The sequence below is a fragment of the Gopherus flavomarginatus genome, chromosome 6 (assembly GCF_025201925.1).
Source record: "Gopherus flavomarginatus isolate rGopFla2 chromosome 6, rGopFla2.mat.asm, whole genome shotgun sequence".
Classification (NCBI taxonomy): domain Eukaryota; kingdom Metazoa; phylum Chordata; order Testudines; family Testudinidae; genus Gopherus; species Gopherus flavomarginatus.
This window is the reverse complement of record NC_066622.1, coordinates 117,915,731-117,942,259: the sequence shown is the minus strand read 5'-3', so window position 1 is coordinate 117,942,259 and position 26,529 is coordinate 117,915,731. Positions and strand designations below refer to the sequence as shown.

The 26,529-nt window shown below is 40.5% G+C and overlaps 1 protein-coding gene across 2 annotated transcripts in view; it reads right to left on the bottom strand.

Moving 5' to 3' along the window:
- Positions 1-26,529, bottom strand: part of ADAM12 (ADAM metallopeptidase domain 12) — a 330,750-nt gene that overhangs the window by 64,585 nt on the left and 239,636 nt on the right. For both annotated transcript variants that reach the window (XM_050959376.1, XM_050959375.1), the window contains exon 11: positions 21,194-21,342. In XM_050959376.1, coding sequence (XP_050815333.1) covers positions 21,194-21,342 — 149 coding nt within the window. The remainder of the gene's footprint in view (positions 1-21,193; positions 21,343-26,529) is intronic.

Below are 26,529 nucleotides of genomic sequence, written 5' to 3'. Positions count from 1 at the left end.
GAAAAAAATGGCACAGTTCAGCCCAGGTGTTACTCCATTGACTCTTCATCTATTTGAGGTCAGCAGAGTCATTCCAAGATGGCATTTGACTCTGTGACTATGGGCTTGAACCTGCCAGATACCACAATGGTGCTGAACATCCTTGATTCCCATTGACTTCACTGAGTACAGGATACTCAGCACCTCACAGAAGCATTTTTCACCTTCCAGGATCAAGCCCCATCTCGCCTCAGATTCTCCTAGTGTCTCATTTCAGTAAAATGTGATTTTCTTTCCCTGCCTTCCTAATCACCAGTGCCCTTAAACACATGTACTAGTCTGTAACATTTTGAACTTTAGCTCGCTTCCTTTTCAGCAATTTGATGTTAAACAGCTGCACTTGTTCTGAGCAGATTTTTTCCTCTGCTCCATTTATTCCTATAAACCTTCTCCAATCCCCTTTAGAGGAACATTCAGATTATTATGACTATCACTGCTTAGAATCATATTCTGCAGTGTTTTTATTTCCAGGAATTTTAGAACATTGCCATAACAGTTTTCTTCACCACAATTCCAGTACCTATATGCTGCTTTTATTCCAGCTCTCTCTCCATCCTCATTGATGTCCCTATTCTAACAATGTTTATACAGAATCTTTCAGCCAGGGACCTGAAGTATTTTACACGCAAACAACCAATTAAAATGTACATCAGCCCTATGAAGGTGGCTTAAATATCATCACTCCCTTTGCAGACACCAAGCTGAGGAATGATCCTGAGGTTAATTTAGGCCTAAGGGTCAGATTTTTAAAGGTATTTAGACACCTAGCTCCTGTTGAAACTGATGGGAGCTAGGTGCTTAAATACCTTTAAAAATCTATCCCTAAGCGACTTGCCCAAGATCACATAGCAAAAATCAATGAGAGAGATAGAAACAGAATTCATGATTACGAGGGGCAGATCCTCAGTTGGCATAAAGTGTCCTCGTGCCACTGACTTCAGTAGGGTGTTGATTTCAATGGAAGTATGACAACTTAAACTGGCTAAGGACCCGCTTCCAAACATGCAAACTCCTGAACCACTACACAACATTCCCTTTCAGTAAAAAAATCATCCACGTGGGTTTGGTTTAGCTTTCAAGACATTAATGTTCTTTTAATCTTTCCAAACTCACTTTTTAAGGCCTCTTTTGAGATGTCTAAACATAGCAAATACAGTTTCATCCTGCAATTAACAGCATCTCTCAGACTCCAAGTGTACTGTATAGCATCTTACAGCAATGAATTAAATAAGCAAAAGGAACGTAGCAGCCTTCATGCACTTAGCAGCAGGTAAAACCCAAGCTTATCTGATATCTAAACAGATGTTTAAATACTATAGATCAGGGGTCAGCAACCTTGCAGAAGTGGTGTGCCAAGTCGTTGTCATTTATTCACTCTAATTTAAAGTTTCGCATGCCAGTAATACATTTTAACGTTACTAGAAGGTCTCTTTCTCTAAGTCTATAATGTATAATGAAACTATTGTTGTATGTAAAATAAATAAGGCTTTGAAAATGTTTAAGAAGCTTCATTTAAAATTAAATTATAATGCAGAGCCCCCTGGACCGGTGGCCAGGACCCAGGCAGTGAGAGTGTCACTGAAAATCATCTCGTGTGCCACCTTTGGCATGCCTGGCTTAGGTTGCCTATCCCTGCTCTAGATTTTCAACAGGGACATTACATCTGCCTTCGTATAATTCAAGTTTTCACAGAAATCGTCTCAAGTTAGACAAGTGTCATATGGGGGGTGTTATATCTCAGACTTCCATTTAAATGATGGCTCCATTTACATATTTTTAAAAGAAATCAGAATCATTTAGTTAAAGAAGATCCCACAAGTCTAATGCAAGCAAATAGCTTGAAGATTAGGGGCCAGATCCTGTTGGGTATTAAGATAGCTTTATATGGGTCAAGCAGTGTAAAGCATTCCTAAAGAGGTGTACCCAGACGCTGAAGAAGCATTCACTGCTGCAGAGCTTCCCTTCCTATGCAATCCCACTCCCCCCATGGCAGGCAAAGGGGATGTGGCTGGGAAAAGGGGGATAGCTGAAGCATGCCTGCAAGCCACTGATTCCTGGTTGCTGCAATAACCCCTTGGGGCCATAGGCAGGTGGCATAAATTAGAGCAACCTGCTGGGAACTGACCCAGCAGTTAAACAATCCCAGGAGGAGCTGGGATAGGGGGCATCTTTCCACAATCCCTCTTCAGCTGAATGGAGAGGATGTGGCTAAAGGGCTTTTTCCATTACACAGTACTAAAATATGAATGTTGCTTCAAAAGGAACCCAATGTGTGACAACTCACACTTATTTTCCTAGCCTATTTTTTACTCTCTCTTTCTCTCTTTTATAGTTTTAATCCCTAGAGCATCAATAAAGTAGAACACAAAATTGGGCCATGTTGTTACACATGACATCAAAGCTCTCACTTGTATAGTTCATCATCAGTGGTTTAAAAGCAAGCCTAGATTTCTTATATAGCTTTTGGCATGTTCTTTACAATGTAGCTTTTACACTCCCAATATGTAATTGTGAAGGTCAGGCTAGTGGCTAATTGAATTGCAATGTGGCAATAACGGCTTGTTCTGTTACAATGAAATTTCCAGGATTATAAAAAGAAAGGCTTTTCACTGAAAAGCTTTAGGTTTATTTGAATTGGGCCCTGGTGATTCTGAAGATTCCCAGTCTACATTCAAATAATATTCACCTCAGGTGCCTAGAACCTCTGGTAGACTTGTCCTCTGCCGAAAAACTCAGGGTGAGAATTTAACTACCAGAAATATTCTGAAGGGCAGATTTACAATGCTGAATGCAAGACTCAAGTGTAGAAAGTAGTAATGAAACATGGTTCGATGATTCTGAAAAATACTTTCGGCAGAGGAACAACACTTATGGTTCTGTACAGTATACACTCTCCCGGCTTAATATTTTTGCAGTCACAAAACTGCCAAGTAAAACATTATTAGAAGTTACTTTTACTTTGACAAATGTACAGTCAGAAAAGTTTTTTCTTGTTGAGAGGCCTATTGTGATTTTCATTCCTGTATTCCGGAGGTGAAGCAATATTAACCAATTTATCAATCTTGACAGTATCCTAACTGTATTCTGGAGTTATCTGCCTTGCAAAAGCTCTATGGGAATTGTGCTCAAACAACTGTTTTTCCCATTGGAAACCAGCCAGCCATGGAAAGTAGCTATAATCCGTTTGAATTCACTCCTGGCTCATCGTTTGCTCTGTTTCCTTTTACTCTTCTACCTCATTAATAAAAATTTTCCAGACTGCTGAGAGTTCAGGTTACACAATTTACTATTTAGTACTTGATGTTAATCCAATGCTGACTAAAGAAAAAATTAAAGAGGCCACAAATATTAGAGAAAGGGATGAAAAGGCCAGACCAATGGTGGTGCAAGGGTAAGGAGAAACATGGTAGCAGTCATATTGTGTCCTGTAGTGATTACCAGCATCTGAGGAAATTGTAGATAAGAATCCAAACTAGATTACTCTGTGTTTATATTTGTTACACAAAACGGAACATCCTCAGCAAGTGATAAGTGAATGAAGATACATGACTCATGCTGTGGTTCAAAACACACTGCTGACATTCTGTTTCCTACTGATTTTTTGGTTAGATTACAGAGACCCTGTCTGGAATGGCTTACAAGTGTCTCGAGAAGTATCAGGTCTGTATTGCCTGATGATGGAATTTCATTAGCTCATGACATGATTTCAGGACTCTGACTTTTAAAAATATACATTTATAATGTGGTTTCATCCTCTGATGGACTATGGAAATGATTTTTAATTCCAGATAGTGGGAGCAGATTGAGAACCAAGGCAAAATTGAATGTAGGGAACTGGAGATCACTGGTTGATTACCTCAGCCCCCAGAAAGGCTGATCAGATATGGACCCAGGATGATACAGCAGAATCCCCAAACAGTGGGATTATCAAATCCAGTTAATTGCCAACAAACCAAAATAAATCCATGAAATTTATACCCAAGCATAAATACATTCATTCCCTGTTTCCAGTCCTTCATTTGTATACCATAGTATCACTGCTAACAGCTTATTTTGTTAGCTATTAGCAGTGATGCAACTCAGGCCCATAGCTTTAAAGAACTTGAAGTGACCCTTATGTTTGACGTTAAAATGACAGAGGAGTACTTCCAGAAATGGTGCCTGAGACCAAATCTGGACAAACTGGTAGTCTCTGCTTTCCACCTTGACATTAGAATTGCACAAGTTTTGTGGTGAACCTTGCATTATGACACAAAGCTAACATATCTCGGTGTCATCTCTCTCAAATGTCCCATTCTTGACCACACATTGACCTTTCATGATCACCTCAGGAAAGTAGCCTCTAGAGCAAAGTCTCATGTCAACTTATTCAAAAGTTAGTGGGAATAAGATGAGGATCAATGGCCCTGTCCTACGAACATGGGCCTTGGCCCTGGGTGTAGTCAGTTGCAGAATACTGTGCACCAGTGTGGACAAGAAATTGCCATAATCAACTTATGGAACGGCAGCTGCATCAGACCATGTAAATCATCATGGGAACTTTAAAATCAACACCTCTACTGTGAATTTCTGTATTAGCAAACATTGAATCTCCATCTACTCATCAAGATATAGCTACAGCACAAGAATTTAAACACACTGAAGACTACCCCAAACTTCCCATCTGGCAGGTTATGGATAACGTACCTCCACAACACCTGAAATCACGAAAACCACTATGGGCCACACACAACCAGCTCATGTCTCTGTATCTGGTCAGGGAATGGCGAAGTGTCTGAACCTCATCTACCATTCCAAATTAGCACATTATTTCTGACCCAACAAACCATCTTCCTGGTTTTGACCTGACATGCAGATTGTGGACCACATTGAACTACATCTGAACAAACCCTGGAGGATGCAGCTACTTGATGCACAAGTTGAAAATCAAAGGCTCCCCTTTGTGCAACTGCGGTGAGAACACCACAACCACCAAGACAGTGTCCCAAATAAGCAACTCATGTTGCTAGTTAGACTCACAAGTTAAGTTCAGAAGAAATTACCACTGTCATCTAGTTTGCATAAGAAAAGCCACAGTGATTCTCTAAGTAATTCCGGCATCAACTCCATTTCTTCTGGTTGAGTTTGAGCAAATGTCCCTAAAAGAGAGAGATGTACATTCTAGTGATAGCACCAAATGCAAGAATGAGCTATTTCAAACTCAGCCTTGAGAAAGCCCTGGGAGGGCTGGCTTTTTAAGGGAATTGGGCACATTATAAATGTGTTTTTTTAAAAGTCAGAGTCCTGAAATCATGTCATGAGCTAATGAAATTCCATCCCTCAGTATACGTAGTTATCTGGCCCCAGTTGATGTTTTTGGGTTTTAGCCTGGCCTTTTGGATCAGTTGATCATCTGATAGCCTCAGGGGATAGGGAAGGAGCAGGACTTCATGTAAGAAGGATTCTGCTCCATCGATGAAGAGGAGAGTGACCTGCTGGGAATATAAAGAAAAATCTATGGACAGAGAGGACTGGGGAAAGACATCTCAACACAAGACGGATGAAAAAGCCTGGTTGAAGTTACCTGCAGTGAGAGACAGGAACAGAAGCCTTAAGAGGAAGAGGCTTGATGAAATGCCAGTCAGCAGGACCTGTGTTTTGGGAAAATTCCTGAGCCCAGCCAGGGGTTGAACAAATTGTGGAGTTAGAGGAAGACTTGTTTTCAGTTGGCACTTGAGCTACAATGTTCTCTTAATAAACCAGACCCCAAGAAGGAGTGTTATTTGACTAGCAAATTACTTCATGCAGTTTTTGAGAAGATCAAGAAGGGGAAAATAAGAGAGCAGCAGGGGGAGATACAATACTGGGTCACCTCAGCAGCAACCAACTTACCTCCAGAGCTCTCTCTCTGTGTATGTGTGTGTGTGTGAAAGAGAGAGAGAGAGAGAGAGAGAGAACGAAAATAAGCCTACATTTTTAACCAGCCAGTTAAAAATTAAAAGTTTTTACCTGGTGTAATCTATAATGTGTTAGATTAATGAAACTAGAAGAACTGTTGAAATCTTATTTACCTCTCAACATTTATTCTAACTTCTAATTTGCTCTTCCATCATCTTGGACAATGAAAATAGGCTAGTTAGTTTCAATTTTGTATCTAATCAGCATGCAGTCATCACCTATTTCTGGGACCCTCTTAGGGTATATTTACATTGCAACTTGGACGTATGATAGCAGCACATGTAGGCATATCTGTGCTAGATCTAAGCAGAGAAGTCAAGGCAGCATGGGAGGCTGCATGGACTAGCCCTGTCTGCCCAATACCATGGGTACATACTTGAACAGTTAGATCAAAGCTAGTATGTCCACACATGCTACAAACAACCCTTCCCATTGCAGTGCAGATGCACCTCAAGAGAAGAGTGAACCCAGTTAAGATCAATCCCTTCAGGATCCTCAGGTGAGCCAACAAAACCTTGCATTCAAAAGGAATCCAATGCGGCTGATAGATCTAAAGAGGAACAGCATGGACACCTAGGGCGAAATCTTGATCTCACTGAAGTCAATGTGAGTTTTGTTATTGACTTCAATGGAGCCAGGATTTCACACCTGAACTTTTATCCATTGCCAAGAGGATAAGACTGACCAAGATTAGTGCAGTCTCCGTGCCATAGTAAAAGAGATCAGGGAAATCTGAGGATTCCATTGGATGCCAGAGTTGTTTTGCCACTGTATTTTTTTCCAAAAAAAAAGTAGTTTTTCCAAAAAGGGGAGGTAATTTTTATTCTGTGCCATCCATTTAAATAGCTGAAATGGAAAACGCTCACATTTCTGCAATTAGTAACCTACTGTAAGCGCACATTGAGCTCTGCAATACTTTGCCATTAGAAAAGAAAAAGGCCCTTGGGCCACTTTGCAGGCTGCAATTATTTAGGTAAAATGGACATCTCTCTCAAATGTCCCATCCCTCCCACACACGATGGACTCTGATTCTCATGACAGCTGTAGCAAAAATGCAGCCTTAAGTGTAATTTAATTATAACGACTCAGACATCCAAGTCAACATCAACTCCTTAAGTAATTCAGGGCATACAGTATATGCCCAACAAAGGAGCATTCAAGTGATCTTAGGATATAACCTTTAGGGTAAATTTCCTCTGATGCAGAGAATTTGGCATTCATCATTCATCAACCAATTAACAATAAAATTGTGTGCTTAAATCTCCATGCACTGCATGTTTACCCCTGCAATTGAAATGTGGTTCCACTGATGAAATGTAAAGCCAAGACAAAGGTAAATGGAAATATCTTTACATGTTTTGTTCAGATGGGTCATAGCACGAGGGGAAAAAGTGTTCCTAACAGAGCTATATTCTGTATGTACACTATATTGACAAGACAAAATGTAGTTGTATTCTTACATACCAGTGTCTCTGCTTGCAAAACAGTACAGAAATGGCTACACTAGGGTGACCAGATGTCCCTATATTATCAGGACCGTCCCGATATTAGGGGCTTTGTCTTATATACGCAACGTAACTCTGCCCCCCCCTTTCCCCCCAAAAAAAAGGGTCATGATTTTTCACACTTGCTATCTGGTCACCCTAAGTTACATTCATAAATTGGACAACATGATTTCTCCTTAAGCATTTCTTGTAAACTACTAGAACAAAATAAAATGTGTTTTCCTTTGAAAAGTAACGTTTGTCCATGTTAAGGCAATTATAGAAAATTGCTGCTGTAAATCTGAATATGATCTGGTTCTGGATAGATCTGGTTCTGATCAGGAATGCACCATAAAAGTAACATACTAGGGTCTCTAGAAGCACACATTTTGTCTACTAAACTGTTTAAAAAACCTATGAATGACACAGCACTGTGTTTTAATTGTTAATAGTGACAAACTACTGAGGAGGGTTGGAAAATGTACAGCTTGTTATAACTCAGGAGTCGGCAACCTTTCAGAAGTGGTGTGCCGAGTCTTCATTTATTCACTCTAATTTAAGGATTCACGTGCCAGTAATACATTTTAACATTTTTAGAAGGTCTCTTTCTCTAAGTCTATAATATACAACTAAACTATTGTTGTATGTAAAGTAAATAAGGTTTTTAAAATGTTTAAGAAGCTTCATTTAAAATTAAATTAAAATGCAGAGCTCCCTGGACCGGTGGCCAGGACCCAGGAAGTGAGAGTGCCACTGAAAATCAGCTCATGTGCCGCCTTTGGCACACGTGCCATAGGTTGCCTACCCCTGTTATAACTAATGCCACTAACACTTGAACTCTGACTGTTCTCCCCCCAAAAAACAATTAAATGTATCTATGATATACCTGAATTATTAATAAAGGATGCCAAATGAGCACTGATAGTCTCCTAGTTGCACACAGGGATTTTCTGGAAGCTAAATGAAATGCTGACATAAGTCTGTTCTGTAATCTCATGGTTGTTTCCTACTAAAGGAAGAACTGGAATGCAATGTACTAAATTACTAGGGCATAAGGATATGTTGCTTAAGTTTTTTAAAAAGCAGTTGTACTGCTGGCAAAATGGAGCTAGTTCTGTCACAAGCAATTTATTATATCAGTAATTCAACTTTTTTTTATTTTATTTTTTTAAATAAAGTCTGCCTCTGTGCAGAGCTCAGCTAGCACTGGGCTGGAGACAAAGAGCTCCAGAGTTTAATTAGGATCTGTTTACATCTAAAAGATAATTTCATTTTCTTCAAATGGTTAAAGATATCATTCCAGATGGGTCCGCTGACTCTGCAATTTAACATCCTTCTGACCTTAAAGTCTATGAGCCTGTAAACAGCAGGTCTGAGAAATCGAAAGCAAAGTCTGTTCAACTGAAAGCAACCCAAGGGAGGTCAAGAAATTCTGGAGTTAACTTGTGTTTGACTTGCTCTATGGTGGCTCGGTTCTAAAAGGTCTTTGGAATAAGGAGGGGAGAACCAATTTGTGTAAAATAAAAAATCCTTCCCCCCACCCCCAGAACTCTGGCCCACTTCCATCATGACTCTTTGCTTCTTTTAGCACTAAACTTCAGACCAACTTTCTGTAGAGTTGGGATAAATGGTTTTTCACTTCCAGATTCAAGCTGAGATTGGTACCAAAGCCAAACTGCTGTTCTCATGGCACATCTGGCTGAGACCAGAAGCCAGCTTGCTGAAAATCTCATCAGAGAGAATGTTTTCACAGCCCAGAAATGGGATTGTGTTGGAACACCTAATGTATATAAGGGCAAGTTAAGAACAGGCTTAAACTTTTCTAGATTGTTGCTAATGGGTTTTAATTTAAATGTTTTATCGTTAATAGTGTACTTTTTGGATTTAATTTCTTTTGTTCTATATCAGAGGGTAGCCGTGTTAGTCTGGATCTGTAAAAGCAGCAAAGAATCCTGTGGCACCTTATAGACTAACAGAGGTTTTGGAGCATGAGCTTTCGTGGGTGAATACCCACTTCCTCAGATGCATCCACCCACGAAAGCTCATGCTCCAAAACCTCTGTTAGTCTATAAGGTGCCACAGGATTCTTTGCTGCTTTTGTTCTATGTCAGTCATAAAATAAGAAGCAAAACAAAAATCAGACGACAAAATAACTAAGCTCTCAGAAGTTTCTGAGAGTTGACAATACTGAGCAGAATGGATTCTCCAGAGACCTTAACCAACCGCTTATCATGCAAATATATATTTAGATGAGTTATCAAATCTGTATTATTACCAGACTTCCTTTGATATGCATCCTTAAAACTCATTAACACTAATTGGCAATACACAAGAGGCGGGAACAGACCCTCTATAACACATTGTCAAAAAAAGAGAAAATAAGGCATCTCACACAATGACATTCAGGCAGTTCATCTGGCAGACATGCAGCCTTTATAAGTCATATTACTATGACTATCCATGGCATTGTTTTTAAGAGAACAAGTATAATAATTAGCAATGTAACTTAGTGTTGTGGCTGGAATTTTCAAAAGGGCTCAACTTCCATTTAAGCATCTAAATAAATGGCCATAAAAGGTCAGCAAAGTAGGTGCATGTTGGGTGCTGAGCTCTTTTGAAAATATGGCATAAGTGTCATTATGGGAACTACTGGGTGCTGAGAACTTTTGCAAATCTGGCCCCAACGGCAGATATGAGCACTTGCAAATCTGGCTTTTAATAAAAGCATAGGATGACCTAGTTTAAAAAAAGAGAACAAAAAGTATGAGAACTATCAATGCAAAAATGCAGGAAGGTTTGGAAAAAAAAAGTGAAAATAAATTATTAAAAATTCCAAGTCAGAGGCTCACAGAAAACATTGCAACAAACTGCACTAATAATCAGCTTGCCAGAATGTAGGCTAGATGTATGCACATAAACCACAACCAATTTCTCCTCAGCAGCAGAAATACAGACATGCAACCAATGATAAAAAAGAAAGAATAATATAGGGCCCAGTGTTCAAACGTGGACACTCAAGTTAGGGCATCCAAAGAGGCATTGCGATCCTTCTGTGCTGCAGCAGCTTAACTCAACTGTTTTTGAGTCATATGGGAACTGCCCCATCACAAACAAAACAAAACCATCCCATTCTTTCAAAATGCACAAAAAGTTACATTTTCAAAACAACTTTACTTCTAAGACAGAGCAAATTTTTCTAGATCTAATAAAACTTGGACAATTGGGTTGATGGTATAAAGAAATCACAGACAGTAGTGGTGCAAACAGGGGGAACCTGTATAGCAAAGTCTCTTTTAGGCTCTCATGAAAAAAAATTAAAGAGTTGTGGACACCTGGCAGTATCAACACAGAAACACCATTATGTTTCCACATTAAAATTTTATTTAGCTTTAATTGTAACTAATGTACCCCAGCTCTGAGTGAGGAACATCCAATGGTGCCTAGAGGAAATTAGAACATACTTTGTATTAGTAATGCTCTTTTAAAATAGCACTTTAAAGAATCCAATTAAATTAATTTGGGAGGGTAACTAAACAGATTCTAACCAGGTAATACTTCTATCTTGCCCAAGTTACACCATCTGCTCCTTCCCATTAGTCACCTTCTTTCTCGTCTAACTGTAAAAGGTTTCAATTTTAATTAAAATGTGCTGGGGGGGGGAGATGCTTTTATGATTTTTTTAAAAAGTTTTCTCCAAACCTCAGCAGTAAATGAATGTGCAATCAACATATTTTTTCCAACCTCAGGTAGAATTTCTACTGCGTGCTAACTTGTTTCATATTCTCCATGTTCTTTTCTCTCCCCCACCCAGCAAAAGTCAATAGTTAAAGTGAGATGAAAGCCAATTAATCAAAATTAGTCATTTCCTACTGAGAGGAATAGTCCTACTAAAATCCTGTAAACAAATTATCAATGGCCAAGAGGTTAATAAAGAGTTGGTCCAATTCCATGTCATCCTTTTTTCTTCACTGAGTTTATGACCACTGCACGAGTAACCAGATTCCCTAGGCCACAACTCATTTAATACAGCAGTGTGCACAACCTACACGCAACAGTATACCATCATCAGAGATTCATAGTGTTTGAGTCTCCATTTCCTTGGACCCTGTATAATCATCTATATCCACACAAAGTGGCTTTACAATGTTACCAAATAAGAAAGATAGCATTTTACACCCAATTTACATTCTCTCTGCAAAGGTGCAAATGAACAATAAAGAATCAGACCTTTGAAGAGAAATTCATGGTATTGCTGCTGTTACTTTATAATGCCAGAGGTGGCATAATTAACTCTATACCTCCTTCAACGGTGCTCCCCTACTGCCAGGGGTGTGCCAGAGGCACATCATGATGGGAAATGAGGCTGGCACCGGCATTTCCCAGTGGTGCAACCCTAGGTAGTGCACTGGCCTCCATATGGGCACAGGGATGAACAGTGCCTTGAATGGAAAGAGGGAAAAGGCCTGTTAAGGATATCCAATCCAATTCCCTGCTAATGCAGAATTGTTTCCTATGGCATTTTTTTTTTTCAAATTTCCAGGAGCTGGGGATTCATGCAATCCCATTGGGAGACCACGCCACAGGTACATACAACTCAATGATTGCCCCCTTTCTTAATTTCATCCTTTTCTCCTTGGTATACTCTTGGGTACAACCCTAAAGCATCCCTGGCCCTCTTTGACGTTATACCATTCAGATAGGTGTGTGGTGTGCACTTATTTCCCATTAGCCATGCTGCATACTTATCCCCCTCAACTCTTCTTCCTCCTCACAAGCCAGTCACTCCAGCCTCCTGATCAGCATCACTGCTCTTCTCTGAATCCCCTCCTAACCATTTATTTATTAAGTAAAGCTCAGCTCATAACACAGAGGAGCTGATTAAAACTTGGTTCATTGATTTTCAGGATTCAGGCCAGGATTCAGCTCCAAACAGTGGCAGTAGCTCCCCTAAAAATTCTCCAGCACAACTCTTTCCTCCAACTGTGGCTACTATTGTACAGGGAAGGTACAAATTGGAACAAATTGATAAACTAAACAGTAATAAGTTACCAGGACCAGATGATATTCACTCAAGTGTCCTGAAGGAACTCAAATGTGAAATTGCAGAACTACTAACTGTAGTCTGTAACCCATTATTTAAATCGGCTTCATTCTGTACCAAATGACTGGAGGTTAGCTAATATGATGCCAATTTTTAAAAAGTGCTCCAGAAGTGATCCTGGCATTTACAGGCCAGTAAGCCTGACTTCAGTACTGGGCAAACTGGTTGAAATTATAGTAAAGAACAAAACTGTAAGACACATACATGAACATAATTTGTTGGGGAAGAGTCAACATGGTTTCTGTAAAGGGAAATCATGCCTCAGCAATCTACTAGAATTCTTTGAGGGAGTCAACAAGCATGTGGACAAGGGGGATCCAGTGGATATAGGGTACTCAGATTTTCAGAAAACCTTTGATAAGGTCTCTCACCAAAGGCTTTGAAGCAAAGTAAGCTGTTATGGGATAAGAGGGAAGGTTCTCTCATGGATTGGTAACTGGTTAAAAGACAAGAAACAAAGGGTAAGAATAAATGGTTAGTTTTCAGAATGGAGAGAGGTAAATACTGGTGTCCCCCAGGGGTCTGTACTGGGACCAGTCGTATTCAACATATTCATAAATTATCTGGAAAAAGAGGTAAACAGTGAAGTGGCAAAATTTGCAGATGATACAAAACTACTCAAGATAGTTAAGTCCCAGGCAGACTGCGAAGAGCTACAAAAGGATCTCATGAAACTGGGTGACTGGGCAACAAAATGGCAGATGAAATTCAACGTTGATAAATGCAAAGTTATGCATATGGGAAAACATAATCCCAACTATACATATAAAATGATGGGGGCTAAATTAGCTGTTACCACTCAAGAAAGAGATCTTGGAGTCATTGTGGATAGTTCTCTGAATGTGCAGTGGCACTTAAAAAAAAAAAAAAAAGAATGTTGGGAAACATTAAGAAAGGGATAGATAATAAGACAGAAAATATCATGTTGCCTCTATATAAATCCATGGTATGCCCACCTCTTGAATGCTACGGGCAGATGTACATAAGAACAGCCGTACCGGGTCAGACCAAAGGTCCATCTAGCCCAGTATCTGTCTACCGACAGTGGCCAATGCCAGGTGCCCCAGAGGGAGTGAAGCTAACAGGCAATGATCAAGTGATCTCTCTCCTGCCATCCATCTCCATTCTGTGATGAACAGAGGCTAGGGACACCATTCTTTACCCTTCCTGGCAAATAGCCATTTATGGACTTAGCCATCATGAATTTATCCAGTTCCCTTTCAAACATTGTTATAGTCCCAGCCTTCACCAACCTCCTCAGGTAAGGAGTTCCACAAGTTGACTGTGCACTGTGTGAAGAAGAACTTCCTTTTATTTGTTTTAAACCTGCTACCTGTGGTCACCACATCTCAAAAAAGATGTACTGGAATTGGAAAAGATTCAGAAAAGGGCAACAAAAATGATTAGGGATATGGAATGTTTTCCATATGAGAAGAGACTAGTAAGAGTGGGACTTTTCAGCTTTGAAAAGGGACAACTAAGGGGGGATATGATTGAGTTCTATAAAATCATGACTGGCATGGAGAAAGTAAATAAGGAAGTGTTATTTACTTCTTCTCATAACACAAGAACTGGGGCCACCAAATGAAAATTAATAGGCAGCAAGTTTAAAACAAACAAAAGGAAGCATTTCTTCACATAACACACAGTCAACCTGTGGAACTCTTTGTCAGAGTATGTTGTGAAGGCCAAGACTATAACATGGCTCAAAAAAGAACTAGATAAATTCATGGAGGATAGGTCCATCAATGGCTATTAGCCAGGATGGACAGGGACGGTGTCCCTAGCTGTTTGCCAGAAGCTGGGAATGGGCAACAGGGGATGGATCACTTGATGATTACCTGTTCTGTTCAAGCAGCAAAGAATCCTGTGGCACCTTATAGACCAACAGACGTTTTGGAGCATGAGCTTTCGTGGGTGAATACCCACTTCTTCAGATGCATGTGGTGGAAATATCCAGGGGCAGGTATATATATGCTAGCAAGCAAGCTAGAGATAACGAGGTCAGTTCAATCAGGGAGGATGAGGCCCTGTTCTAGTAGTTGAGGTGTGAAAACCAAGAGAGGAGAAACTGGTTCTGTAGTTGGCAAGCCATTCACAGTCTTTGTTCAATCCTGAGCTGATGGTGTCAAATTTGCAGATGAACTGAAGCTCAGCAGTTTCTCTTTGAAGTCTGGTCCTGAAGTTTTTCTGCTGCAGGATGGCCACCTTAAGGTCTGCTATAGTGTGGCCAGGGAGGTTGAAGTGCTCTCCTACAGGTTTTTGTATATTGCCATTCCTAATGTCTGATTTGTGTCCATTTATCCTTTTCCGTAGAGACTGGCCAGTTTGGCCGATGTACATAGCAGAGGGGCATTGCTGGCATATGATGGCGTATATTACATTGGTGGATGTGCAGGTGAATGAACCAGTGATGGTGTGGCTGATCTGGTTAGGTCCTGTGATGGTGTCGCTGGTGTAGATATGCGGGCAGAGTTGGCATCGAGGTTTGTTGCATGGATTGGTTCCTGAGCTAGAGTTATTATGGTGCGGTGTGCAGTTACTGGTGAGAATATGTTTCAGGTTGGCAGGTTGTCTGTGGGTAAGGACTGGCCTGCCACCCAAAGCCTAGCTCAGGAACCAATCCATGCAACAAACCTCGATGCCAACTCTGCCCGCATATCTACACCAGCGACACCATCACAGGACCTAACCAGATCAGCCACACCATCACTGGTTCATTCACCTGCACATCCACCAGTGTGGTGAATGCAGTGGGGTTAATACGGATTGCTGAAGTGGCCAGTTTGCTGTGCATGCCAGCTTTCTTTGCCAGCTGTAAAGGCTGTTTATACCTTATTCTTGAAGCTCAAGACATTTCTAGGATAATAGGACTTATTTTGTTGTAAAGTTACTTGGATAGGAATTAAAGTACACAGTGGGCTGGGGGGGCAGACTTTAAGGAGATCTTTACCTCTCCTACAGCAGGACACAAAGAGGACTGGATCGGATCATAGTCTCGAAGGCAGCCACTTTTTAGACCTCGCCACTTTTCTGTCATTGAAATGTCACCATAATGACCCCCTCCTTCTGTATCCAGGAGAAAGGTGGGTCTGCTGTGTAAGGCCAAACACAGAAACATTGAGGAATATGAACTATAAAATGCTTTTTTCTTCGAATTGATACTAAAGCTGATAAGATAAAACATACATGAACTACAGGAATGGCTCCACAGTTAGTTCTATCCCTTTGGCTCCAGTCCATTCTTGTTATGCCCAGTACTTACTAAGACTCTAAACCTGCCATTTGGGCTTTTCACCATTTTTCCTCTCTCAAAAAGAGTTTAAATTCAAAAGAACTAAAAGAGGCAAAAAAGTATAATTAAAAGACCAGCTTAGAAAGGAAATTGTGCCGTATTATTAAACACGTTTTTGTTGATGCAATTTATTTATCACAAAAGCCCCACTCTTGTCCTGTGACGTATATTTTTGCTAGATGATATTTGAATCTCTGGGAAAGCAGAGGTACCATGTTGCTCTTTTGATCCATAATTCTATATGGAATATTATGCCAAATATACTTTGCTAAAGTGTTTGACTCTTTAAAGTATTTCTTGCTCATACAAAAGTGGCATGCACATCTTTCAGGTACCTTTTAAGACTAAAAGCTACAGGAAGCTCATTAATGGACAGATTCAACAGAGGTTAGGGTCCTGATCCCAGGAGGCTGCTTTCACTAAGTAATACTTTCCAAGACAAGTTTTTAATGTTAAATTCTTCAAAGAAGATGGCAATAATTAATGAAATCACTTTAAAATGAAAAAACTTCAAACATTTTCCTTCATTACAAAACCACATTAGTGACTCCAAAATTAAGGCTGCAGCAGGCCTGTCGTTCCAACCTATGTTTTTCCTACCCTTTATAGCTCTTGAATAAAGACTTCTTTGGGGCTGATCCTTTTTTAAAGCTTAATCTCAGCCTGAGATAGTTTTTTCTTCTTTTGTAGTTTTGTAATACCCTGCTTAAATCAACAGAAATTAGAGGGCATGGATCGGACGGGAATACATATACTGGAAGTAGACACTGCCTTAGGAATGTATTTGGGCTTCTTTATATCCTCTTTCTTTTGATATTTCTACTGTTCTGAGAATGTTTTCCAAGTAGGGAACATTCACCTAGCATTTTCTGAACTGACCACACTCTTAGCCTCCAAGCCTGCAAATATTTCAGGGTTCGACAAGTAACCTACATATAAGAATAGTCCCAGAGAGTATATATTTTGGTAAATACTCAGACTGGTAATTTTAGACTAACAATATATTGTTTGAATTCTTTTATAAGAGCGTAAAGTATATCTCCTGGAATGTTTATGACAGACAGGCAGCAGCTACTTCATAGCTAACCCTAAAGGTAAAGACAGAGGCTAATAATTCCCACTGTAAGTCAATAACCTTCCCCCACAAAAAACTGACCTCCCTGGAGCAAGCTCCTGGCTAAGTGGCAAGGCATTCTGGCAAGTTGAGCCTGTAGACTACAAGGTGCAGTGCCCAGACAAATAGTAACAAAGACACATTTTTCATATTAATTTGTAAAAACCCTGGAGGGCGCAGCAGAGTGTTTTCATTCCCTCAGAAGATGATGGGGAGGATTTAGGACCCAGATTCCTGAACCTGTGAGTGTTGAGAATGTAGCTCTGGGGCTGCAGCTAACTGTGGTACAGTGAGGGAAAATGAGTAACCTCCCGAAGGTATTCAAGGACATATTCTCATTGCTATAAGGGTGGACCTCCCTTATAGTAAGAGGGGCCAAGCTGGCACAGAAATCCTATTGAATATCAAAAGGGATGAAGAAGGTACTGGTTCAGGAAGCTGAATTCATGTTGAGACTGGGGGTAATCAAGGAATCGTTTAACCTTTGGTAGTCCTGCTCCTGAAACTCTAGGCGACCATCTGTTTCTGTGTGGACATCAGACAGGTAAATGCCATTTCCAGCTTTGATGCCTTCCCTATGCCACGGGTGGATGATTTACTAGAGTGTCTTAGCCACATCCAATATATTACTATTTTAGATCTGACCAAGAGCTATTGGTAGATTCCTCTTTCCCCCAATTCTCAGGAAAAAATAGCTTTTGCTATCTTGATATGCTTGTTCCACTTTGTCCACTTTCCACCACGACTTTGGGTGACACGGGCCCAGCCATCTTCCAGAAGTTGACAGAGCAGGTATTATGATCTCATCATTTTTATGCAGTGGCATTTCTAGATGATGCTGTGGTCTACAGCCAAGAGTGGCTTATTCACCTCTAAAATCTGGCTGCAATACTGCAGTCCTCCATGAGGTCAATCTCACAGCAAACCCTGAAAAAATGCCAGGTGGGCAAGCAAGAAACCAAGTATTTGGGGTAGCTAGTGGAGAATGTGTGTACAAAGCCCTCATCAATAAGACAGAGGCAACAGGCAGTACTCCCATCCCAAAGACTAAAAAAACAGTTGTGTGGTCCTTTTTAGTCATAACTAGCTACTAAAAATGATTTTTCCTGGAACTTCACTGTAGTTCCCCTCACAGACCTTGCCAAGACAATCCTTTGGCAAGTCACCAATGTGACTGGGCCTTCCGGGAGAAAAAGGAAACTGGATCCCATTGGATTTCTGAATGTCACATCTCTTCCTAGGGTTGAGTTTGTGTGTACTCTGGTTTCTGACAATTGTTCTCACTTTTACTCCTCTCTCTCCTAACTCCAAAATGCCTTGTTTTAGAAACATGCACTTAGTCCTCCAGGGGGACTTAGCAATCAGAATGTTATTACTATTAAAAGCCTTTGGGCCAGCTCCTCTGAGAAGCATGGAGGAAAGGAGATTGTGATTCCTGTCTGGTGGGCCATTCTTGCGGGCATAATTTAGACTACCTGAAGTATGGCCGGAGAAACTAGCCTCTGGATGGCCTCAAGATTAGAGGAGCAGAAAGGTGGTTCAGAGACACCTATTCTCTACATGGTCCATGACCTGGCCTTTTGTCACATCATAGCATGGTTATATGGTGTCTAAAGACAGCTTTCACTTCAGTCAGTGCTTATCATGCATCCCAGGAAGAACAAATGAAAGAAGCTAGATGAATAAAAAGAGAAGGTTTTAGTAGTTTAAATAATCTTGCTCTTCTCTAATTTTTAGCTTCCCATAGTCTCCTTCTGAACAGATCCCCCCAAGGGGAGCCTTCACAGGTTGGAGATCCATGGAGGACCAGGAAGTAGATGAGGAGAAGCATAAAAGCCAGTGGAAAGCTAGTATCAGAGGGGTAGCCATGTTAGTCTGGATCTGTAAAAAGCAACAAAGAGTCCTGTGGCACCTTACGTGGCAACAGATGTATTGGAGCAGAAGGTTTTGTGGGTGAATATCCACTTCATCAGATGCATGTCTACAGTCTATAAGGTGCCACAGGACTCTTTGTTGCTTTATACAGATCCAGACTAACACAGCTATCCCTCTGATACTTGACACCACGCAAGACACTACATTTAGCCGTCTGGAGTGGAAATCCATCAACCTCATGAAGAAACTTGCACAAATACAGACAGATATCATCTTCCTTTCCAAATGCAAACAGATGGACATCATACCAAATGGACTGAAGGTGAAAAATCCATTGCTATCTACTGGACAGACCACAATCAGAGATTATGCTATACACTATCAAAGAAACTGAGAAACTACCTGATCAGCATCCACATGCGTCTGATGAAGTGGGTATTCACCCACGAAAGCTTACGCTCCAATACATCTGTTAGTCTATAAGGTGCCACAGGACTCTTTGTTGCTTTTTACAGTGGAAAACTAATGCTTGAGGCTATGTTAACTGTTTCACAACCTGCTCTGTGTTGGGTGAACCATCACTGAGGGCAAGTGAGGCCCAGAACTTGTGGTTACTAGGGGAAACCCTAGCAGTTAATGGACCTGAGCTGTCAGCGAGCCCATAGGGGCAGAGGGCTGCAGAGCCAACACAGAGACACAGGGGTCCTGTGTGAATCAACAGAATTCTGTGCATAGCACTGCTCCCTAATCCATAGAGGTAGGGCAAACTGAAGGAAGAACCTGGGGAAGACTTCTTCCCACAGGGCCCTTTTGTGGTTTCTTTTGAAGTTGCGGGGTGACCAGGTGCACAAATACTAATTGAGCTGATCGTTAAAGGTTGTGTACATCATTCAGGCACTAAGATATAAAATCTATCTGTTCATTGCAGATATGAAGTCAGGAGTTACCAATCACATTACCACTCCTCATGGTCATGTTACCAATTTCAGTTTGTTTTATTAGTGTGTGTAATAGCTGTGATGTGCTGCTGAACAGAATTCTGCAAGGATATTTATTACCTATTGTTTCAGAAAAGCCAAGCTATTTTTCTTATGCAAAACTTTAGAAATTGCTCCCTTTCCCCCACAAACACACCAATCTCTTTTCATTTTTTGTCCCCTAGCTTGCTATGACTGGCCACTAGCCAGCACTTTTTTTTCTTTTCTTAACAAGGATAACAGTTTGCCTTTGAAGCAGATGCCAAAGCTGCTATTTGGCTGATCAGCAGGGAGCTCTCCTGCATGACACTCCCTCTCCTCCCCTACCTCCTTTCCAAGAAACATGCAGTCACTGCACCAGCAGAGACGAAAGAGCCCTGAGCATCGTCACAAATCCTAAGACTCAAGAGCTTCGTAACTGACAGAGTAAAATATACAAGAAAGCCCACATATACAGAATGTAGATGACAAAACATATGCACATCCAAGGCTGTGTGTTTCAGTTTCTAATATTGTAGAACAGGCTGTAATTAGTGAACTTGGCCAGAAGTCCAAGACCTCTTCTAGAAAACACCATTGTATCTTTGATGTCCATAAAAGGTCAGGCTGTCAGCAGCAGCCTCCTAACACCATGCTTGAGTATCTCCTCAGTATTGATTCAGAAAGAGGAGTGTCACCTATTGATTCATCACCAGAACTTCCTAGATTGCCTTATTTTTTTCCTCAGATGACTCCCATCTAAATACTGAATAGGCCTGACTCTGCTTAGCTTATGAGATCTGATTTGTTCAGAGCTCATGCTGGTATAGCTGCAAAAAATACAGGTAAAGTTCATCCCTCACCCCATGCAAAGCCTACATAGCATTCACATCCCATTTCAGTCTTCTTCAAAACAGGGTTAAGTTGGGAGTTATGTGGTGCATCACGTTTGTGCTGATCTTCTGCACAGGAATGAACTTCACCAAAAGTGAAATAACAGAAAGCCTAACACTTTATTTCCTACATAATAATTTTGGTCATGGTCTTTATTCTGGTCATTCCCCCTTATGATTATTTGAGATGTCACGCTGGCAAGATGACAGTAGTGGAAGTTCTGATAAAAATGCCTGCACTGTATTATAACCGGGGTTGTTCGAAACGACAAACAATTCATTGCTTCTTATGGCATTTTTCTCTCTTCCACGCTAGAGAACTCAACATGGCAAATTTTCCTCTACTAACAAGTTTTTTTGTTTCTACTTGTGGAGGGGTTTTTGCGGGAAGCTTTGACTGGCCTCGTTGTGTAAACTTTTACTCAAAAGCTTCCTGAGATAACCAATTACAGCATAATTTCCTCCCCACCAACTAACGCTTACTAATGTTTGCACTTACCCAGTAGAGGGGTTCATGATACAGCCACCTTTATCAGTAGATGCTTTGCAGGTACAGCCCCTCTCCAGGGTATCATGATTCATCCCAAAGTTGTGGCCCAGCTCATGAGCCAGGGTTACTGCTGCACCAAGAGGGCTGTCTGAATGATCCTCAAAGAAAAAAAAAAGAATCATGAAGCCCATGTACAAGAAAGAATGACTCATAAAAGAACACGTTTGGATCCATCCTTGATATCCTAAATTGTTTTATAAGCCTCTGCATTACAATTTCAACTACTTTGTTCTTGCTAAATGGATAAAATTACCAATTATCAACATCCTCTCTTCCCTAAACAAGCCATTTAGATTGGGATTATCAAAGTAGCCTGTGGCATCAAGACACCCAATTCCTTATGGCAACTGGGCATTCAGATAGGGGAGGCAGCTTTGACTATCTTCGTAATCTTTCTTCTATAGCTAGAATTTGGATATTGCATAAACAGCAGAGAATGATTTGCACATATCTTGAAGGATGGGGACAACAGTGGCATAAGAGGAGGGACTGAGAGAAAGAGGGCAGAAAGTCCTGTACTTCAGGAGCTCAATCCCCACAGTGCAGTGAAGAGGTTTGGTGTTGTCTCTAACATCCACTACTAAGCTGAAGCAGAAATTATAGCAAGTGTGAGCTCAAGCAACCATTTTACAGGACCTCATTTTTAATTAAAAAAGTAAAAAAGACAATGTCCTTAGGTGGCCTCTAATTAATTCCTGTAAGTGTTTTACTTGGTGTAAAAGTAAAAAAATAGAAACACTGGCATTGATCCTTGTGGGAATGTTGTTTTCCCAAACAAATGTTTCTGAGAAATGCACTGTGTGGTTTGGTTAGGGGCTACTGATCAGATTAATGTTTTGGCCTGGCCATGAATAAAAGAGATCTTTCCACAAAGCTCTGTATGACATCAATAACTTTCCTTGGGAAAAAATCCATCTTTCTTATAAAAGCTCTCCCAAAAGGCATAAAACATATAATAGAAATGCATGATTTACATTTTATCAGACAGTAAATGGAATTAGTATGTACTGCTGCCTGCTCTAAAAGCATAAATGAATATATTCAGCTTAAATAACTCTTCTGTTATTGTCTCAGCCAGCCTTAGGACTAAAAAAAAGTGAAAGGTAAAAAAGTGTCTAAAACATCAGCCTCACATAAGAAAAGCCCTTAATAAATTATTTGGTTTAGATTTTATAGATTCCTTTTTCAGCTCCCTAATATTTTTAGTAAATCAATCAATTCTCAAGTAAAAAGCACATTTGAAAAAAGAATGTAATCATTTCAGAAGGCAAATGGCCACTGTTATTTGGCTCACGGAGTAAATTCAAGGAATTTTATCTTCAAAACAAACAACAAAAAAGTGCTCTCATTTCAGGCTTTCCTGAATCTTGTAATATTTAATACAAAAATGTTGTTGCTAAAATTCTATTTGTGCTTGAGACTGTGTGCATCATGTATTTTAAAATGGCTGTGTCATAAACAGATGGTTAAGGGTTAATGTCTCTTTTACCTGTAAAGGGTTAAGAAGCTCAGTGAACCTTGCTGACACCTGACCAGAGGACCAACAGGGGGACAAGATACTTTCAAATCTTGGTGGAGGGAAGTCTTTGTGCTTTTTGTGTTGTTTGTTGTTCACTCTCGGGACTGAGAGAGACGGGACATCATTCCAGGCTTTCCCAATCTTTCTGAATCAGTCTTTCATGTTTCAAAATAGTAAGTAATAGCCAGGCAAGGTGGATTAGTCTTATGTTTGTTTCCTCAACTTGTAAATGGTGTTTCTGCTGGAAGGATTTTTACCTCTGTTTGCTGTAACTTTGAATCTCAGGCTGGGGGTGCGGTCCCTCTAGTCTATATGAATCTGAGTACCCTGTAAATCATTTTCCATTCTGATTTTACAGAGATAATTTTTACCTTTTCTTTCTTTAATTAAAAGCTTTCTTTTTAAGAACTTGATTGATTTTTCCTTGTTTTAGAATCCAAGGGATTGAGTCTGAACTCACCAGGGATTGGTGGGGGAAGAGGAGGGGGATGGTTAATTCCTCTTTGTTTTAAGATCCAAGGAGTTTGGATCTGTGTAAGCCTCTCAAGGCAACCCAGGGAGGGGAGAGTCTGGGGGGAAAAGGAGGGGGATGGTTAATTTCTCCTTGTTTTAAGACCCAAGGGGTTTGGGTCTTGGGTTCCCCAGGGAAGGTTTTGGGGGAACAGAAAGTGTGCCAGACACTGACTTCTGGCTGGTGGCAGTGTACCAAATTTAAGCTAGTAATTAAGTTTAAAAGTAATCATGCAGGTCCCCACTTCTTGAACTCTAAAGTTCAAAGTGGGGAAAAAACCTTGACAGGCTGTTTTCGGGAAAGCTGAACAGCTAATTTTTGTTGTTGTTATTATGACAAACTGCGGTGTGCACACATGTACATTTATAATGGTTTTTAAAAAACTTCTCTCATGACACTAAGCTACACATCAAGATGTCTTAATATCTAGCTTGACTGATCTCTGTGGGTGCATGCATTCAATTTCCCAAATATTTAATCAATAGCTGTAATTACACCTGACTCCACAGAAGAAGCAAAAGTAAAACAGGGCTGCGGATTGACAGGACAGTGATGTAATGCCCACACATTTTAACAAAGCAGCACAGAAGTCATGCCTTTAACTTAGGGATCTGTAGCAGCAGCATTCACTTTTAGATGTGGTCAACATTTAGAACTTTCTTCAAATTCTGAACAACTGAGAGAGACAATAAACTGAGCCTGTAACAGGGTGGCTTGCCCCATGGGCTGGAAAGCCTGTGGCTAAGCCAGCTCCGATTAGAGCATGAGACCCACTGGAGAGGGAATCAAGTGATTCTCCTATCAAGAGCAGCTGGAAGCTGCAGTGGAGGTTGTGGAGATGTTCAGGGAGAGCAGAAATTGTTGGGTTTGGGGACTAAGATTCCAGCCAGGAAGGGCTGGGAGTAGCCTGTTAAATCAGGAGAGACCCTGAGCAAGCAGAGGAGAGAGTGCAAAAGTTCTCCAGGCAGGGAGGCCTGTGAGTAGGAAGAGAAACATTTGTCTGTGGGATGTCAATTTGGGAGTTTGAGTTTTGATCTGAATTATTTTCTGTGAATAAATCCAGACCTGCAAGGAGGGGTTCTCTGACCACAGAAAAAGTGTGGAGACCCTGTGTAAGAGGCCCTCAAGAAGAGGAAACAGGCTCTGCAGAGTGACCCCTCGCCACGAGGGGGTGCTCAGTATGGGGCAACCTTAGTACAGAACCCAGCTGTTACTTTCATGCTCACAGCCATTTATCTGCACAAACAGTGAGATTCTTCTTATTTCAACATCTCCTAAGATAATAATTTTTAGAATAATGATTTGCAAGGTCCATGGCCAAATTAGAGCAAGAAATGATCTGAAATGTAATTATTACAGCACATGCGGTTCTCATTACTTGCTTGGATCATTCTGAATGCTATCAGGTTTCTAGAGTGGGTTTTTAAAGACAAAGAATGTGATGTCTCAGCAAAAGAGGTTATTGGAAAACAGCATAAATTAAGACTATTCAAACAAACAGTAATATGCCCAGTTTGATAGTGAGACTATTTAAACTCAGCAGCACTTGAGAAATGAACAGACTTATGAGGAATGAGGCTTTGATTTATTCCTCTACATTTTTTTAAGTTAAGTTCAGTAGTAAAAGTCATTAGTAAACAGTTTCACAATTGCCAAACAGGAAATCTTCTCCTGTTGAACACGTTATAGGCTGTTATACCAAATATGCAGTTGCTTTCAACTGAACTCTGCTGCACTCCACTGAGGAATAACGTTGTCTAATGCTGCTGCAAACTAGCACCTCAGTCCTACAACTGACTCCCGGCAGGCTCATTAAGTTGTAAACTGGGACATTTACAAAAAATACTTTCCACTGAGGTGTTTCTTAGATTAAATAAATCTCAGTGGCTCAGTTCTGTACTTCTCACTCAAGCTAACCTCCCAAGACAGTCCAAAGTGTTTTGCCTGAATGTGTACAGCAGAATATGTCTGAGCAAGAAAGCAACATTTTACCTTTACACTTAACTTGCAATAATATTCATAGAAAATATGAGCCTCATCTAACACAAAGAGACTCAAACCACCTAGAATGTACATAGCAGGACAGGTGCTCAGAGAGGCATGATAAAAGAACCAAGATAGATTAGATATTAGATTTGAATAAGAGTGCAGACAGAAAAATCAGACCAGACAAGGAGGATAACTTTCTTTGACAGAGAAACAAGCCTTGTGGATAGGAGGGAAGTGGTAGATCTTGACTTTAGTAAAGCTTTTGATACTGTCTTGCATAACCTTCTCATAAACAAACTAGGGAATGCAACCTAGATGGAGCTACTATAAGGTGGGTGCATAACTAGTTGGAAAACTGTTCCCAGAGAGTAGTTATCAGAGGTTCACAGTCATGCTGGAAGGTCATAATGAGTGAGATCCAGCAGGGACCAGTTCTGGGTCTGGTTCTGTTCAATATATTCATCAATGATTTAGATAATAGCATAGAGAGTAACTTATACAGTTTGTGGATAATGCCAAGCTGGGAGGGGTTGCAAGTGTTTTGGAGGATAGGATTAAAATTCAAAATGATCTGGACAAACTGGAGAAATGGTCTAAAGTAAATAGGATGAAATTCAATAAGGACAAATGCAAAGCACTCCACTTAGGAAGGAAAAATCAGTTTCACACATACAAAATGGGAAATGACTGCCTAGGAAGGAGTACTGCAGAAAGGGATCGGGGGGTCACAGAGGACCACAAGCTAAATATGACTCAACAGTGTAACACTTTTGCAAAAAAAGTGAACGTCATTCTGGGATGTATTAGCAGGAGTGTTGTAAGGAAGACACGAGAAATAATTATTCCGCTCTATTCCACGCTGATTAGGCCTCAGCTGGAGTATTGTGTCCAGTTCTGGGTGCCACATTTCAGGAAAGATGCGGACAAATTGGAGAAAGTCCAGAGAAGAGCAACAAAAATGATTAAAGGTCTAGAAAACATGACCTATGGGGGAAGATTGAAAAAACTGGCTTTGTTTAGTCTGGAAAAGAGAAGACTGAAAGGTGACATGATAACAGTTTTCGAGTACATAAAAGGTTGTTACAAGCAGAAGGGAGAAAAATTGTTCTTCTTAAACTCTGAGGATAGGACAAGAAGCAATGGGCTTAAATTGCCACAAGGGAGGTTTAGATTGGACGAAACTTCCTAACTGTCAATGTGGTTAAGCACTGGAATAAACTGCCTAGGGAGGTTATGGAATCTCCATGATTGGAGACTTTTAAGAGC